Consider the following 19097-nt stretch of genomic DNA (forward strand, 5'->3'; position numbering starts at 1 on the left):
CAGACAAGGCTTCAGACTTCACTTTAGATCCTTATACTCTTCCACAAAGATTCAGACCTCAAACTTCACCATAGAATTTGGTCCCATGCTCAAAATACTCGAACTGTACTCAACATATTATAGTCATTTGAGAGAGGGAAGGAGGAGTGTCTTCTTATCTTCATTTAAGCCTCCTTGTCTTCTTGTCCACCTTCACTTGAGCGAACATAACTGAACTTCTAGTGTGCTTCAAACTTTGATCTTTGACCCTTCTACAAAGATTTAGGTCTTCTTGTATCTCAGATGAGGGCCTCTTTTTCTTCATTTTATCTTATACCTTCAATATTGCTTTTCAACCATAGCTCTGATACCATGTTGATTTTCTAGTTGCAAGGAGACCAGAATTTTTTTTCTTCCAAATGATACATTTTTAATTTTTTAGAGTATTCAAATCATCAAGCAATTATAATTAGAAAATTTCAACCATTATCTTCAATAGAGCAGTAGAGATCACAATGAAAACAATGAGAAAACTCGATAATCTTTGCTTAAGAGAGTGTCCAATTCAACCAATTGGTACATGTAGAGACAAAACTGTAGCTTGTTTTGCTTTGAATATAAAATACACAATGTGTTGTAACTTGTAAGTAATATTTTTATTAATAAGATGAATGCACAAGGATGAATGAATGTTTTTTTGTTTTCTAAAATCTAGGATAATCGGTAACTGGTGAGAGTTATCCTGAACAGACCCAGGATCAAATCTAACTGGCTGCCACTATAAACCTAGGCTACGTGCAACAGCCTGCAAGCCGCACAATAGCAGGAAACTTATGCCTCAACAAGAGCCGAGACGTCCGCTATGGGGTCGCCTACTCTTCTAGCCAAGACACAACAGGTCATATATATACTCAATGAGATTTGAACCCTCATCTCGTGGGTTTCACCCAGCGAAACTTACTGTTAAACCCCATATCACTGTATAAGGATGAATGGATGTTACAATGAGGGCTCACTTATATACCTAGGTAGGTGCCCCTTCAATGAATGGTCATGTCCCTTAGAACACGCCTCTTCATTAATTAATCAATTAATTAACTATAATTATGTTTACTATATATTCATTTATATTTATTTTATTTTATATAATTTATATTCATAACATTGCCCCTCTTCAAAAAGCTTTGTCCTCAAAGCTTAATCGCATGACAATTTCTTCGCTCGCTGACAATTTCCCCTTTTTTTGCCACATCATTTCAACATCTGTAAGCAATATTACTGAACTTTTACCCCTTTCCTTTTGAATTTTGAATTTTTTATTTTTATTTTTAAATTTTTGTTATTATTAATATTTTTTATGCTATTATATAAATATCAATTATTATTATATATATATATATATATATATATATATATATATTAAAGTAACTTTATAAAAATATATTATTGTAACTTTTTTTTTTTAAAAGTTACTTTATAAAAATATATTATTGTAACTTTTTTTTTAAAAGTTACTTTATAATGTTTTATAAAGTCACCTAAATATAATTTCTTAAAGTTATTTTTTATATATTTATATATGTTTTATATATATGTCTAATGGTTGCCATAGGGATTTGTATTGTCGCGCCCGTTGTGAAAGATGTGTTCTGCCTACCATATGGTTATGATAGATGCCTTCGGTGTAGTTCAATTGCAGTTTCAGGATGAAAGATGAGTTCCCATGTAACACTTGGGGTTGACCATTCAAATATGTTGCTGACACATATACCCTGTGCCTTTGTTCTGGCATAAAGCCCAACGCATGGACAGAGACGGGTGGCTCATGAACAATACAACTGCACCAACCCACGATATGTTTGGTGTCAAAACCATCGGTGCCAAGTGACAACGATGGATCCTTCAATATATTGATGAGAGGGCCATACATGGAATGAATGTGAGTGCTCAAAAACCGATGTTGCGCACAATGGTCGTAAATGACATTCATAATTTGTAGAGAAATGTGGAGGTGGGTGTCGGGTAATTTGTCGGGGAATTCGACTTTGAGTTGCACTAGTCTGTGTATGGCCATGGCGATGTTGATTTTTCTGTCGAGGAATGACATGCGGGCTTCTTCTTCGTGCGAGACAAGGTTGGAGAGTATGTGGAGTGTCATGTCGAGGTAGGCGGGGGTGGGGTCTGGGGTTCGATCCCTGCAGGCTTCGATTTCTGGGTTTGTCGCAGAGAGCCACGAGGGGCACTCTTCGATTCTTTTTTGGAGCTTGCGCATTAAGAGGTTTCCGTATAAGACCGACATTGTCGAGCACGTCGAGGGGTGGGCCGATAAGTGGACGAGGTTGGGGAGCGTGTGTTTTAGGGATTCATCACCGTTGAAGTTCTTGATGATGTACGACATTGCCCATTTTAACATTTTCTTGATTTTGGGGTTGGATTCGAAGTCCTAGTCGCAGATCACGAGGTAGAGGAGGTGGTAAGAATCGAACCTGAGACCTTGGGGCAGGGATTGTTGTTCCCCGTCCTTTGTGAACAACACAACTGTCTTCACAACCAAATACACCTGATCTGCCTGAAGCATATGCTTAATTCATTCACTATCTATAAATCGATTTGCAAGGTCCATAAACTAGGCTTCATTTACCAATGTTGCAGCTGCCACTAGATCTCCTGCGTGTTTAAAGATTTTACCCTTCACCATGTAAATATCAATGACAGTTGGGGTATGTGCTATAGCCTCATCAATCTTGGCAATTACAGAGTTGGGAGAAAATCCATGAAGTCTAGCAAAATGCTTCATTTCTTTTCTCAATTCTTTTTGCAGAATGACACTTTTAATGTCAAATCATTGTCTAGTAAGTAGGTTTCGAGCATGGTATTTAGTTCATTGTCTAGTAAGTAGGTTTCGAGCATGGTATTTAGTTTCCCAATTGCTACTTTCCTTGCCAAATATACCTCTAGTCTTTGACCCAACACAAAGTATACGAAAAATTGTTTCTTTAGGTCCAATTTTCAAACGAGATGATGGGTTCTTAGACATCTGTATTACATTAATTTCACCAAATGTACCAACAATTTTCTTCAAATCTTCTTTATCAGCTTCTTTATCAAGACCACCTATAAGAATTTTAGATTGCTTTTGTTTCTTCCTATCCCTTAATGGGGCAAGCATGCCATTAAATTCATGTTTATCATCTTTGTTAGCTATTATAATTGCAGATTCATCATTATTTTGTTCTTCATTTTCAATTGTCATATATCCACTTTGATTATCATGGTGGTACAACCTCATCCCCTTTACATGTGTCTTTAAAGTAGGATAGAAGGTTTCTCCCTAAGTATTTTGGTTAAGGATAGATAAGGATGATATAGTTTGTGGAAATGGATTAGGAAAAAAATATGAAATAACTTTTAAAGTCATGAAGTAAAGTATTAACTTTGTTTTTTGTTCAACTAGGAATCTTCATATAATTTATTGCAAACATTTGGAAGGAATTTTTCTTATTTGACATTTTACTATTTTAGTACCATTTGCTTCCCCTCTCTTATTTTTTTCATTAATTTTTTAGTTCTTTTTTCATTTGATAAGCATTTAGCTCTAAGACTTTAGAGGTGGGGCTTTAATTGAAGTATTACACATTTTTTCTTTTGTTTTTTCTTTTCTCTTTGCCTGTCAATATATTATTTGGGGTTGACTTGATTGAGGTTTGCATGATTTTCTTTTTATTCATTCAAACTTTTATGATGACATTTGACAAGATTTTTATAAGTTGGGGAATATAAGTGTATATGGATTAATTGGAAATATAAAGGGAATTACGGAAAGTGTTAAGGTTGGAGGTGGTATGATTACACTCCCTACCTTGATACCTAATAGTACCTAGTGGCCTAGGCCAATACACACTTGTCTAAAAGTAATTATGCTTTCCCATAGTTAGACAAAACAATAAGGTAATATTGCAACACACTTTACAAACAAGTCAGAATCATCAAACACCATTCCAAGCTAGGAAACGACAAATGGAATCATAATAATTGGAAGAAATGATTATGGAATAATGTTTGTTAGCACATAAGAAATGAATATATGGGGGACAAGAACCTTGTACATGCAACAACATTGCACTTGGTAGAGTGTGTTTAAGGTAGATACCCGAAAGGGGAAACGTCTTAGAGACACATATTTCCTCTAAGATGTTGCCCTTTCAGGATAACTAACTTAGAGACACTCTATCAAGTGCGATGTTGTCGCATGTAAGAGGTCTCTATTTCAGCTCTTCAGATCGAGGCCTACTTGTCTCCTACAACCCATCACACACCTATGTTTCAAATTCATTATGTACTGGTATATCAATTCTTTCTTTGGAGATAAAGAGAAAAAAGAAAAAAAGGAGAAAAGGAGGATCCAAAGGTTTTATATGTGATCCAAACACAAATGCTATTATTTAAATATTAATTATGGGGATCCAAACACCAAAGGAACTCATGACCTAGTTTATTGTTTATGTATGGTTCGTTTCTATGCTCCAAATGATTTTTCGTGTGTGCAAAGGTTTCAACCAACAATATACGTATTGTCTGTTTGTGTCAAATCCAATAGGGGCTTGAGCTCAAGGAAATGAAACCCAGGGCTTCATTTGAGCATTACCATGGGCTTGACCTGCATGGAAGGTTTGAATAGCCACCATTTTCCTTCTCAATCTAGAACCATGTGTTAACATATTAGGATTTGTGTAGTAAAATTAATCCTAGTGAACTCAATATGAGCCTCTTCCCATTTGGCATAGGTCTCGGGCGCTAACGAGTGCCCGAGCATCAGTACATTATTGTGTGCTTCCAAAATTCAATGTATGCTTGCAAACTGTAGTAGTTCTCATTCATCACCTTTACATGGCATGAATTCCAAATATAAATTAGTGTTTAGGAAGGTTTCTCATATATAAGTAATTTCAAAACTAAACTTGAAATACCCCAAATTCCAAGCAGTTCTTGTCCTAAACTTCTTGGGATATGCCACATGGGTTCTTCAAACACATTTATGTGAAAATTCGCTTGAAATGCAACAAATGGAATTAATTCTTCTAACTGATAAATTATGCAGTTTATTTACTACGATAAATAACGAATTAATCACACTACAATTACTTCACAACAATAACGGCATGGAAAATAAAATGTTGGAACTAAGAAATATGTTACCACACACACATAAAAATGACAAATATTTTTGGACAATTGCCCCTGGAAAAACCCAATGTGGGAAAATCGGTGCAACAACTGAGGGTTTTATTATTATGCAATAGTGAAATTCTTAGCACAATAAAAATGATGCCAAATTGGCATTTATGTTTGAGAGAAATACTGGTAAAATCAACTTAAGGAATTTACCCTCCTCTCCAAGCAATCCCACAACAAACTGAGCCTCAGAAACTGGCTCTCCAAAACCTTGCACAAACCCTTCTGCGTTGCCTTTGCGCATGCCTACTCGCACTAGCTAGAAACTGCCTTTGAAGATGACATCTAGCTTGTTGCTGCCTTTGGAAGTGATTCTCTTGGCCTCCTAGAAATTTTCCCAGCCACTGGAAGCTGAATCAACCTCTCTCTTGACTGAATCGAACTGCCTTTCTTGAGGCTCTGCGCATCCTCTTAGAGAAATAAATCGGCCTCCTCTCTTGACTCTCCGGAAATAGAATCCTCCTCCAAAATCACTGCTTCTGCCCCTCTACGTCCCCTCTGTCTTGAACTCTCTTCCTCTACTCGACCTCTGAAGCTGGATAGCTCGACTTGCCAAGGAACTCGCACTATTGGCTCTCACTCTCTACCTCTTCTTATAATATCCAGTTGAAACTTCAATGATGATGATTAAAACTTAATCAATGGTTGAGATCATCTCCAAGTAAATCCGTGTGAGTTTTTAGAGAATTCTCACCTTTCTTAATTAATTACTTATAATTAACCTGTTTTCCTAAGTTAGACTTGGAAAATTTAAATGGCGGTCAATTAATTTAATTGAGCTGTCTCTAGGTGGAATTTCCAGGAACGATTTATGGGTTTTGGAGATCTACTGTGTTTTAGCCTCTCCACAAAGTTTGAGACTGGAACACCATCCGATGCTACAAAAACTAACACTCACTCTTAGCGAGGAAGCTGTTCTCTAGCGCTGCATTGCTACAACACCCCGTATTTGCATCATCCTCCATACACGCTGCTGATGTCTGACAACTGTAGATGTCTGCCACTGTCCACTAACCACTGCGCTAACTCTGATTCATCTGCTATCAACTATAGTTGAACCATGCTTGCATCTGTGCTGCTGCTGACACTGCACTGTACAATGTATACTATTGCCAACTCTGCATTTGGACTGCAATCCAACTAACACTTCCTCTCGTTGTTGTAGTTACTACTGCAACTACTGCAATTGAGAAGCATCCAAAATACTGAATCAACTATGTCTCTGTACTGCAATTGTCTCCCGAGTCTCTGACTGCTACTAGCGTCTGCACTGTCTACTAGGAAATCTATGTTGCTCTTGATTCTGCACTTTGCCTCTTGCACTGCTATCAACACTTCTCTGTGCTCCTCAGGAGTCGGTATTTGACTGTAACTAGTTTGCACCAACTGACATTGATCTTCCTGCTATTGAATACTGTGGGCCCTTGTAGCAAGGGTAATGATCCATGTGAGGAGTAAAATGCAACTGCTGCTCCTCTATTGACCCTGCGAAGCTCTGCGCAACTCTGGAGTCTAGAACTCAATGTCTCCCCACCTCTTTCCTGGAGGTATGGATGCATACAAAGCGAATTGGTCCTCAAATTTGAAAGACAACTGATTTATCTCTGCGGATGCTACCGCCTGATCCTACTTCTCCTTCTTGTCCTTCTTCCTCTGAGGACACTGAGTACTATAGTGGCCAAACTCGCCACACCTGAAGCACTTGATCTTGGATAGATCCTTCTTCTTCTTCTTCTCTCCCTGCGAGCCTTGTCCCTGATTGGGACCTTTTGCTTTCCCTTTTGATGCAAGGGCCACATTTTCTTCCTCTTTCACACCCTATGATCCTCTATTGTTGTTGTTGCTGCTTATGGAGCTCTTTACTAGAGTTTGCCTCATCTCCTCTTGCATTAGATCTTCCCACACTCGATTCCACCTAGGTAACTAAACTTGTCCTAGAATACCCTGGACAAAAGTCTCCCACTCCTTGGTGACATTGTTGAGGGCTAAACGCACAAGATTTGTAGCTTGAGGTGCTTCTCCTACAACTGCAAGCTCATCCCAGATATGCTGAATTCTGGTGAGGAAGGGGTCAATGCCTTCACCCTTCTGCATACGAATATTCCTCAACTTTTCCTTCAGGAACATCTTCCGCTGCTCGGAAGGATTCTGATATAGTGAGGCAATAACATCCCACATTTCTTTGGTCGTATTCTTGGCCGCAACGTGTGAGACTATATGATCTCAAACTCCATCAAGAATCAACTGCTTTGCCCTGGCCATCTCCTCATTGTAATTAGCTGGCTGGTCCGCATTTGTAGGTACTACGACACCTCTTTCTACATGTCTTCAAAGCCTACTCGTCCAACAGGAAGGACATCTTGGCATTCCAGACACAATAGTTCGATGCACCGTCTAATCTGTCCTGATCTCAAAGTTTTGCTGAAGCCATCACTCAAAAACTCGACATGGAACAGAAATCTCCCTCTTTCACCTACTAGGCTGCTAGCTCTTCTATTCACACTCCTTTCTAGAGTGAGAAAATCTGCGCGCTGCAACTGAAAATTTGGATTTATGAAACTATAAGCCCTCTGAGAGAAACTCCATATGTGTGTGCAATTTCTCTTCCACCCGATGCTAATTCTGCTATTGCAAATTGTTGCAAAACCCTTTTGCGGCCAGACAAAAAATTTGCTTTACGAAAACACTGAGTTGTTGCTCCCTCTGCCTGTTGGAATCGCTTCCCCTGACAAATCGAACTTTCCTGCCTTCTGCGATTGGAAAATTGAACCTTGTTCAACAATTCACACTCCCTGGGTAGGTACTACATAGCCTCTGAAAAATTTGTCCCGCTGCTCCCTCTGAACAACGAAATTTTTCCTCTTTGACTCTAAGCCTCTTGTCTATCAACTGCGCTCTAATAACATGTGAAAATTCGCTTAAAATGCAGGAACTAGAATTAATTCTTCTAATTGATAAATTATGCAGTTTATTTACTATGGAAAATAACAAATTAATCACACTGCAATTTCTTCACAATAAAAACGTTGCGGAAAATAAAATGCTGGAACTGAGAAATATGCTAGCACACACATAAAAATGACAATGATTTTTGGACAGTTGTCCCCGAAAAAACCCAATGTGGGAAAATCAGTGTAACATCTGAGGGTTTTATTATTATCCAACTGTGAAATTCCGAGTACAATAAAAATGATGCCAAACTGACATTTCTATCTGAGATAAATACTACCAAAATCAACTGAGGGAATCTACCCTCCTCTCCAAGCAATCCCGTAACAAATTGAACCTCAGAAACTAGCTCTCCAAACCCTTGCGCAGACCCTTCTATGCTACCTCTGCACAAACCTACTCACACTAGCGGAAATTGCCTACTCACACTAGCGGAAATTGCCTCTGAAGATGACGTTTAGCCTATTGCTGCCTCTGGAAGTGACTCTCCTTGCCTCCTGGAAATTTTCCTGGCCACTGGAAGCTGAATCAACCTATCTCATGACTGAATCAAACTGGCTTTCTTAAGGCTTTGCGTAACCTCCTGGAGAAATAACTCGGCCTCCCTGATTTCCCAGAATTGGAATCCTCCTCTGAAATCATTGTCTCTGCCCCTCTGTGTCCCTTCTAGCTTGAACTCTCTTCCTTTGCTCGACCTCTGAAGCTGGATAGCTCGACCTACCGAGGAACTCGCACTACTGGCTCTCACTCTGTGTCTTTATCCATCTAACCATTGGCCTCTTCTTATAATCTCCAGTTGAGACTTCAACAACCATGATTAAAACTTAATCGATAGTTGAGATCATGTCCAAGTTGATCCGTGTGAGTGTCTAGAGAATTCTTACCTTTCTCAAGTAATTACTATTAATTAACTAGTTTTGCTAAGTTAGACGTAGGAAAAATTGGTCAATTAATATAATTGAGCTATCTCGAGGTGGAATTTCCAGAAACGAACTCTGAGTTTTGGAGATCTCCTGTGTTTTAGCCTCTCCACAAAGTTTGAGACTAGAACACCATTCGATGCTACAAAAACTAACAATTTAATCTAAATTTAGTTTGCAGGGTCTTGAAATCGGTGTTATACATTTTTGAGTGACCGAGGAATCCATGATTTGGTTATCAAACAATTCTTATTACCATACACTAGGCAGTGTTTACATCTACAATATTGATTGGTTGCAATAAAAAATTATTTCATAATTACATCAATTAACCCTTGACTAATCCACACACAACATTAAAACAAATATGTGGACTCTATGGTAACCAATGTTATCAGAACTGGACCGGTCATTGAATTGGTATACTCCAGATTGGAAATTGGTCAGAACTAGACTGGAACATGGAAAAAATCTGAACTGAAAAAACTGGTCAACCAAAAACAAAAAAAATATTTAAATTTGAAAGAAAACCACATATATTCATGTGCATCCATATGAATCCAATCATTTATACACAAATAAGCAAAAGTTCTCATTTATAGAGCATGTAAGGGTGCACATAACCAAAATAACACTGAGTGCAATCTATCTTTGAGCTGAAAATACATCAAAAAACAAGACCTAGATGTCCTCTAGAATCCAAAAAAAATCATGCTACAACAATTACCTACATATCATCAAAATATTTGCCTATATTGGGATGTTTGTCATCAATATCACCCTTTGAGCATTCAAACTAGATAGCAAATGCTTAGCATGTCAATTCAAGTTTTTATTTGAGTTATGGGTACATTTTTAGTAAGATCGTAATAGAGGAGTCGAACAATCAATGCCACTAACATCAAGGTACATAGAGGGATTGGTTCTCTTGATTAAATGCTAGTTCAATATCCTCATATCATACCGTACAGATAGGTATAACCCACTAGAGAAATCGACAAGGTTTTACAAGGACAGGCGATTCCTATTGAGACATAAAACTTACATGAAAACTATGGATGTGTCTAGAATGTGGACATAGAGGTTGAAGGAAAAACCTTGGTTATAAAGTGTATCTTGGAAGACGAATCCGATATTTTTGAAGCAGTGACGTGGATACAATTGGATACAGCTCAGAGGAGGCAGAAGACCAGGAATGACAAGAGAAGAGACCGAAGAGACCTGTCCTAGATAGAGGAGCAAGACCAAGAGATTATAGAGATGTACAATGATGGATGTTAATACGTCAAAGAATATAATGAAAAGGCTAAGGTGAGACAAAACAAACTAACAAAATGGAACGTGAGCATCGAACAGATCATGCAAACAACAAGGTAGAACCACCATAAATGAGACAAGAAGAGGAGGTACAGTAAAGAAAATAATGGAGGATAGAACTATGGCAAGGCAAAGCAAGGCAACAGGATGACCAAAGAATATGCAATCAATTGCAAGGAACCTTGACAATGGAGAAGACGATGATGATGACCCTCACAAAGGGAAAAAACTAAGAGGTCATGCAGACTATAAGGAGACAAGAAAAAGAAGTAAGTTGAAAACATCAGATAGAAGGGACATGGTAAAGAGGGACTAATCGACCTAATTGTAGTTATAATAGGTTACTGATCAAGAAAGAAGGTTAAATTAACCAAGAAAGGGAATGCAACTGAACATAACCGTACAAGTAAAAACTCAGGATTTACGTGGTAAAAACCCTGACAGGGTGTCAAGGAAACATCCATGGGGCAAGGGATTGGAATCTCTATTAATCAATAAATGATTCTCCTTACAATAGTTCGGGCATTCATCAATTTTATATATGAGCCTCCTCGTTACATAACTACTGATTCGGTATGAAACTAACTTGTCAATAACTAATACAATTTACCCAAATTTACCTTAATTAGTTGTCAATTACCAACAAACTCCACCTTGACAACAATTTTCCTAATCCCTTGCCCATGCCCATTCATCATCTCTTCTGCAAGCCAAAAGAAACTAAACACCATCGCAATTTCTATTGTAACTGGCTTTGTGAATATGTCTGCACAATTCTCCCGTGTATGGACCTTTTGAAGAGCTACTTTTCCACCATCGATCACATGTCTCAGAAAATGATACCTTACATCAATGGGCTTGGTTCTGCTGTGCTAAGCAGGATTTGTAGCCAAGTGAATAGCACTCTGACTGTCACAAAGTACATTCACTTTCCCCTTCGTCCTTCCAATCTCATCAAGTAGACCCTTTAACTAGATTGCTTCTTTACTAGCATCTGAAGTAGCTATATATTTTTCTTTGGTAGTGGACAACGCAACTGTTTCTTGAAGCTTTGACATCCAACTAATTGCTCCCCCTGCAAGAGTAAAGACATAACCTGTAGTAGATCTTCTTTTGTCCAAATCCCCTGCATAATCAACATCTACATATCCGCAGACTGCTCCTTCACTACCATTAAAGATGATGCAATGGTCACTTGTGCCTCTTAGATATCGAAGCACCCATTTCACTGCTTGCCAATGTTCTTCACCTAGATTTGCCATGAACTTGCTGACAACTCCAACTGCATGTGAAATGTCAGGTCTTGTAGATACCATCACATACATTAAGTTCCCTACAACATTTGCATATGGTACATGAGACATATATTGCTTTTCTTCATCAATTCTAGGACTCAAAACCGAAGAAACCTTAAAATGGGAAGCTAAAGGAACATTAAGAGGTTTCACATTGTTCATACAGAGCTTTTCAAGTACTTTCTCCACATACTTTTGCTGTGATAACCAAAGCTTACCATTTTTCCTGTCTTTGTGTATCTCCATGCCCAAGATATGTTTTGCTGCTCCAAGATCCTTCATATCAAACGTCCTAGAGAGTTGAGCCTTTAACCTGTTGATCTCTTCCATGCTTTTGCTTGCAATAAGCATATCGTCAACATACAAAGCTAAGATAATGAATATGCCATTGAAACTCTTGAAGTATACACAATGATCATACTCACTTCTAATAAAGTTCTGGCTCACCATGAAGGAGTCAAACTTCTTGTACCATTGTCTGGGAGACTGCCTCAGACCATACAATGATTTCCTGAGCTTGCAAACTAATCTTCTGCTGCGACCTTGTACAAAACCTTCTAGTTGTTCCATATATAACTCTTCATTCAAATCACCATGTAGAAAAGCTGTTTTAACATCTAACTGTTCTAACTCAAGGTTAAGTAATGCAGTTAGTGCCAACACAGTACAAATAGAAACAAGTTTTACAACTGGTGAAAAAATCTCATGAAAGTCGATACCTTCAACCTGAGAATACCCTTTTGCTACCAGTCTCGCCTTATACCTTTCGATACTTCCATCAACTTTCTGTTTCAGTTTGAAGACCCATTTGCATCCAACAACACTTCTCCCTTCAAGAAGTTCTACAAGATCCCAGGTATTGTTCTTGGCTAAGGAATCCATTTCTTCTTCCATAGCCGTTTTCCATTTTTCGCTATCCGTATCATCTACTGCTTCCTGATAACAAGAAGGTTCCCCATCTTCAGTAATCAAAGCAAAAGATGAAGCAAAATCTTCATACCTTTTGGGAGTTTTTCTTTCCCTTGTAGACCTTCTTAGAGTGACTGGTCGCTGAACTGGTTCAGAAACTTCAATAGCTTCCTTTGTTTCTTCAACACCTTTTTCTCCAAAAGTCTCTTCTTCCTTTTGACTGCCACCGAAAGGTCTAGCCTCTAACTGAATTTGTCGATTTGGCGATACCTGTTCCTATTCAATTCTTTCATCATTTGATTTTAAAAAAGAAGATTCATCAGATGTTACATCTCTACTAATGACTATCTTTCGCGATGTAGGATCCCACAACCTGTATCCTTTCACTACATAGTCATACCCAACAAAGACATAACATTCCGATTTTGGATCTAATTTTGAACGCTGATTTTTAGGAATAAGAGCATAAGCATCACCGCCAAATATTCTTAAATGTGAATAATCACAAGACCGACCTGTCCAAACCTCTTCAGGAATTTTACAATTAATTGCTACTGAAGGTGATCTGTTAACTAAATAACAAGCAGTGGATACTGCTTCTGCCCACAACTCCTTTTGCAAGTTAGCATTGTTGATCATGCTTCTGGCTCTTTCCATAAGAGTCTGATTCATACGTTCAGCAACACCATTTTGCTGAGGAGTATAAACAACAGTTTTGTGTCTAACAATTCCTTCATCCTTACAGTATTGTTCAAATTCTATTGAAGTAAATTCACCACCATTGTCAGTTCTTAAACATTTAATTGATTTGCCTGTTCTTTTCTCTACCATTGCTTTAAATTGTTTAAAGATATTGAATACATCAACTTTCTTTTTCAGCATAAAGACCCAAAATTTACGGGAGAAATCATCAATAAACGTTAAAAAATATAGAGCACCTCCATATAATACAATAGGAGATGGTCCCCACAGATCAGAATGAATATAGTCTAAAATATTTTTACTATTATGATTTCTAGTTTTAAATCTCTGTTTACACTGTTTTCCATACACACAATGTTTACAGAAATCCAACTTCAAAGATTTCAGATCAGGAAGTGATTTACGTTTCATTAGTACCTGAAGACCTTTCTCGCTCATGTGACCCAATCGCTGATGCCATAGGCGAGTACCTTTTTTTTTTGGTTTTCTTTTTTTTTTGTTTTTGATACAATCACTGCTTCACTGACCTGAGTACTTCCTTTGAGTCTGTAAAGATTTCCGACCTTTTCTGCTTTCATAACAATTAGGGTGCCTTTAGAGATTTTCAACACTCCGTTCTGACATGTAAACTTATAACCATCCGAATCCAACACTCCCAAAGAAATCACATTTTTCTTCAATTCAAGTATATGTCTAACACTAGTTAATGTTCTAACTGTGTTATCATACATTTTAATCCTGATATTTCCCATCCCAACAGTTTGACATGATACATTATTATCCATAAACTCAGAACTACCATTTACATCTTTATATGAAGTGAACCAATTTTTGTGTGGACACATGTGATGAGAAGCACCAGAGTCTAATAGCCAGCTTTCAAAACCCTGAGAGACATTACATACAGGTGAAGTTTCATTTATCATACATAATTCTTCAGCAGATAAAACTTCGTCTATCATACCTGAATCAACCTGATTTGCTTCCTTCTTTGGGTTATCAGACTCTTTTCGTTTCCAACAGTTTTTCTTCAGGTGTCCAATTTTATTGCAGTGCCAACATTTTTCCTTACACTTTTTTCCCTTTGATTTAGATCTGGAAGACCCCCTTGTTTTTTCTCCTCTTTCCTTTGACCGTCCTCTAGCTATCATGGCTTTTGATGCAACTATTTCAGTAATGGATTTCTTTCGTACTTCTTCAGACAAGAGAGCTCCCACAATTGATTCAAATTTCAAAGAATCAACGGTGCTCAAACTGATTGAAGTTACAAAGTGGTCCCATGACTCGGGCAGAGAACACAACAAGGTTATAGCTTTGTCTTCTTCTTGAATTTTAACTTCCATATCTGATAATTGGCGTATAAGTGTATTAAAAACATTCAAATGTTCTGCAACTTTTGAACCCTCCTTCATTCAAACACTGTACAGTTGTCCTTTGAAATAAATTCTATTGGTTAATGACTTTGTCATATATAGTTTTTCCAATTTTTCCCATAAACCTGAAGCTGTACTCTTTTCAACAATGTTGAAGAGAACTTCATCCGCTAGGCATAACCTGATGGTACTGAGAGCTCGGACATCCAAGTCCTTCCAGTTCGAATCTTTCATGCTTGCAGGTTTTTTATTTGCCCCGTCCAAAGTTTTGTGCAACCCTTGTTGCACCAGCAAATCCCTAACTTTTAGTTTCCATAGAGCAAAGTTGCTCTTGCCGATGAATTTCTCCACCTCTAACTTTGCATTCGACATCTTGGCCATTTCTTTCCTCCTAGGGTTTCTTTTTTTCAACTAGGGTTTATTTTTGGTTTCCCTTTCTTAAAAAAAAAACCAAATTCCTTTCTACAATTCCGAGCCTTTGTTTTTTTTTTAGTCCGTTTATTTAAAAAAAACAAATTTCTGAACCTCCCCAAGAAAAAAAAAAATCCTTATTTCAGTTTTTTTTCTTGATTCTGTTAGAGAAACCCTTCAACAGATTTTACTAAAAAATAAAACTGGTTCTCCTTTCCTTAATGAAACCCTGCTCTTCTCTCATCAATTTTAACAATTTTCTAAAAAAAAATTTCCCACTGGCTTTTGAGTCCAAATATTTTGGGGGGGAAAAATTGTTTTCAAAAAATTATTTTTAAAATTACCTGGATCTTCCAAAGCGAATTGATGAAAACAAACCCTCTTCCCAGACTTGCAACAATGGCCAAACGTGATTTCACCTTTGCATTCGCCTCCAAAAAATATCATGTAGAGGGTCTTTACTCTCACGCACCCACAAAAAATTTGCTACGCAGAGCAAAGAATGGCCTGACCATACGCAGGGGTTCCATGCTCCTCTGGAGTCTTCACGCACTGGCCTTTGGCAGCTCCTCGCACACACAGAGAGCAGAGACACAGGTTCGGTGGTTTGGCACAGTCCACGCAGAGACTCAGGTTCACAGGCAGACAGTGGCAGTGGCTTGGCAGCGTAGAGGGTTGGCGGCGTTCACAGCAGCACTGCTCCGCTCCGGTTCTAGACAGGGCCTCCTCGCCAGTCCATGCAGAGACACAGGCTCTGGCTTCACGCACCCACCGTTTACAACACTCCACGACGGGTCTTGAACCCTCCTTGACGTTGCCTTGTTGCCACACGCACGCAGCCTCAGATGGGCACGGACAACACCCCTGGTTCATATGCACTCCAGACTCAACTGAAAACCCCGCTCTGATACCAATTGTAGTTATAATAGGTTACTGATCAAGAAAGAAGGTTAAATTAACCAAGAAAGGGAATGCAATTGAACATAACCATACAAGTAAAAACTCAGGATTTACATGGTAAAAACCCTGACAGGGTGTCAAGGAAACATCCACGGGGCAAGGGATTGGAATCCCTATTAATCAATAAATGATTCTCCTTACAATAGTTCGGGCATTCATTTGTTTTATATATGAGTCTCCTCAATTACATAACCACTGATTCGGTATGAAACTAACTTGTCAATAACTAATACAATTTACCCAAATTTACATTAATTAGTTGTCAATTACCAACACTAACCTTAGAGAAGAGGACGATGAGGCCAAAGGTTTGTTGAGTGGAAAATACACAGTGAATCCTCTTTTAAAAAGGACCAAAAAAAATAACCCACGCATACAAAGTTTAGAAGATGAAAAGATAAAGAAAGAGAAACAAGCCCAAATGAAAGTGAATGGAGATAGAAGAGAAAGTATGATTGGGACAGAGCAACTAAAAAGAAAGCGGAGAGGCAACAAAGAGAGGATTTGGGAAAAGGGAAATGGGAAGAAGTGAAAATAGGAAAAAGCAAACCTGGAGTTGAAAGGATGAGGCAGGAAAGAGGAGACACAAAAAGAAAAACACAAGAAAAAAAGGTAGGACACCACAGTAGGGAAGACAAAGGAAATAAAGAGAAAGGAAGGGATAGGTCGGAAGAGCATGATGGAGACAAACTCGATGATGAGGACAAGGGCAAAGGGATAATTCATAACAGTGGGGAGGATGACTAAGAGTCCAGGACATGGAGTAGGTGGTTTGGGCCTACAGGACACTGCATTAGAAATGATGCAGCAAATCTTAGGTACCATACACGTGGGATGGAACATCTTTGGCAAGAGGGCCAAGCAGCAAGCCAACAATGGCGGAGAAGGCAATGCAGTGCAATGTGTTTGTAGAGGATGTCGTAGAAGACAAAGGATGTGGAACAAAACAGGAGTTTCACTATCATAAGACAAAGTAAAAAAGAAAATTATTGCCCAGGCAACGCCTCCCAAAATACATGACAAACTGAAGGCACTGATGACCACATATGGCTATTATTTCAATCGAGTTAAGATAGAACCCTCAAAAACGGGCCTCCTGGAACTTTCAAAGGTGACACAAAGTGTCATGAAAACTTATGAGGAGATGCAACAAGAGGACAAAATAGAGAGAGAGACTCCCGGAAGGACCAAATTGAAAAATTGTGGGTCATTGCTAGGAGTGTCATCCAGTTATCCCTTGTTTGATAGGGTATGTTTGTGTTTAGGGAAATAGATGATCTGAATGGATCATTGAAGACCTGATACGACAGAGGTTAACTCTCGTTATTTTGTGCTGAAGAACAATTGTGAATTTCCATGCTTAAAGCCTGTTATTCATGCCTGGAGAGAAGATCATTTATGCATTGGAAAGAAATGTCCAAGTCAAAGGAGGAGGAGTTTATTTGATTTTATGTTATTTTATACAGGAGAATCAGTAAACCTGCTGCCTTGTCACTGAGCTAATCAGGTTAGTAAGACTGCCACTGTACTCCTAAGTCTAGCTAGCACCTTGTTACTGAGGTAATCAGGTTAGTAAGACTGCCACTATACTCCGCCTTGTTACTGAGGTAATCAGGTTAGTAAGACTGCCACTATACTCCCAAGTCTAGCGCAACCGCCCTCAGGTCGATAAGTTTGAATCTGAATGAAGCCCCTATATTAGTTGGCAAACACCTTCCAGTGGTTATCCTCCGTGCTATACAGCAGGCCAAGGATTAAGGCTAAAGCTAACACACCCTAGCAAACACCTTCCAGTGCTTGAATCTTGTTTTGTTTTTGACAGTGGAAATGGATTCAACACCATTAAAAATTCTTTGGGCCACCCAAAACCTTGAAGCTTGACAGCTGTATCCCATATTTCCAAAAATTTCTGCCGGATGTTATCAAAAATTGTGTTGGAATTTCCATTGTTTTCTGGGCAAATTTGAAAACTCATTAAACTACGCAATTTTGAATATCTCTATTATGCAGGATGAAAAGGGAAGACAATTAATGCTGCACCAAAACGTTAACTTGACAAATTTACTCTCGCACTAATTTTTCTTTCTGGCAGTGGACCTTCCTAGTTTCGGTGAAATGAATATACGTTTATTTTCTTGTGATGTCTTGTTATCAAATCCATGCATGTATTTATAAAGCCACATGGTATGTTTATACAGCAAGTTATTTGAATGGTTCTCAAGTTCTTGTAATACATTGTTCTCACAGCAATTTACTTGAACTGTTCTCAAGCTCTTGTAGTTGTTCTTTATCATGCCTGAATAAACGACTAATTTGGATTTTTGAATAGAAATTTAGAACAAAATTTAGTTAAAATCACTGTTTCTGAAGCTTTTGTTCTGATAGCATTTGCTGTTTGGTGCTTTCTTGGAGCAGCGTTCCTATGTGGTGTATCCACCAGTGGGTCCTAACCCTCCCTCTCCGGAAGAAATACGAGAATTGGCGCGAAAGAACAAGTTCCGTTGAAGATCTTATTCTGGAATATCATGTTGCGTTTCTAAAAAACTAAATTTTCGATTGTTTAAATGACAATGTGATGATGCCATTGTCGAGGCTTTTGCTTTTATGTGGCATAGACCAAAGTTAATTGTAAAATATGTCTATATATTTTATTTTAGGTCGACTTGTATTACGCAACTAAAATTTATTATTTTAAGAAATTTTTGTTGGAAAAAATTAGACTAGATTATTTAATTTCGCGTGGGATTGCAAGTAAGTTTTAGATGAATTAAAAACTATTCAATTAGAGAGATATAACAGTGTGATTCAATATTTCAAATAATTCTATCGTTATCTCATATTTTTTTCAATATTTTATCAAATTAGAATAAGGATTTCACAGGACTTTGTCCATGGATAGTTTTTGGATCAAAATAGAATAATTTGGACTTTATATAACTAATAACTTTTGGATTAGTTGTGAAGTAAGTAATTGATAATGTTTTAATGAATGAATGAATGGATGGTATTGTAACGTTTATATGACAAAAAATAGTCTATGGGATTATTAA

The 19097-nt window shown here is 38.0% G+C and overlaps 1 protein-coding gene across 1 annotated transcript in view; it reads left to right on the forward strand.

Moving 5' to 3' along the window:
- LOC149208096 (uncharacterized) overlaps nucleotides 1-18780 on the forward strand; it is a 101529-nt gene extending 82749 nt beyond the window's left edge. Inside the window, exon 3 of the mRNA XM_089394000.1 lies at nucleotides 18463-18780. Within this exon, the coding sequence (XP_089250126.1) occupies nucleotides 18463-18552 (90 nt within the window). The 3' untranslated portion in view covers nucleotides 18553-18780. The remainder of the gene's footprint in view (nucleotides 1-18462) is intronic.
- The last annotated feature ends 317 nt before the right edge of the window (nucleotides 18781-19097 follow it).

Source organism: Pinus tabuliformis, chromosome 1_2 (genome assembly GCF_031772625.1).
Source record: "Pinus tabuliformis cultivar Carrire ecotype Pingquan chromosome 1_2, CPIR1, whole genome shotgun sequence".
Taxonomy (NCBI): Eukaryota; Viridiplantae; Streptophyta; class Pinopsida; order Pinales; family Pinaceae; genus Pinus; species Pinus tabuliformis.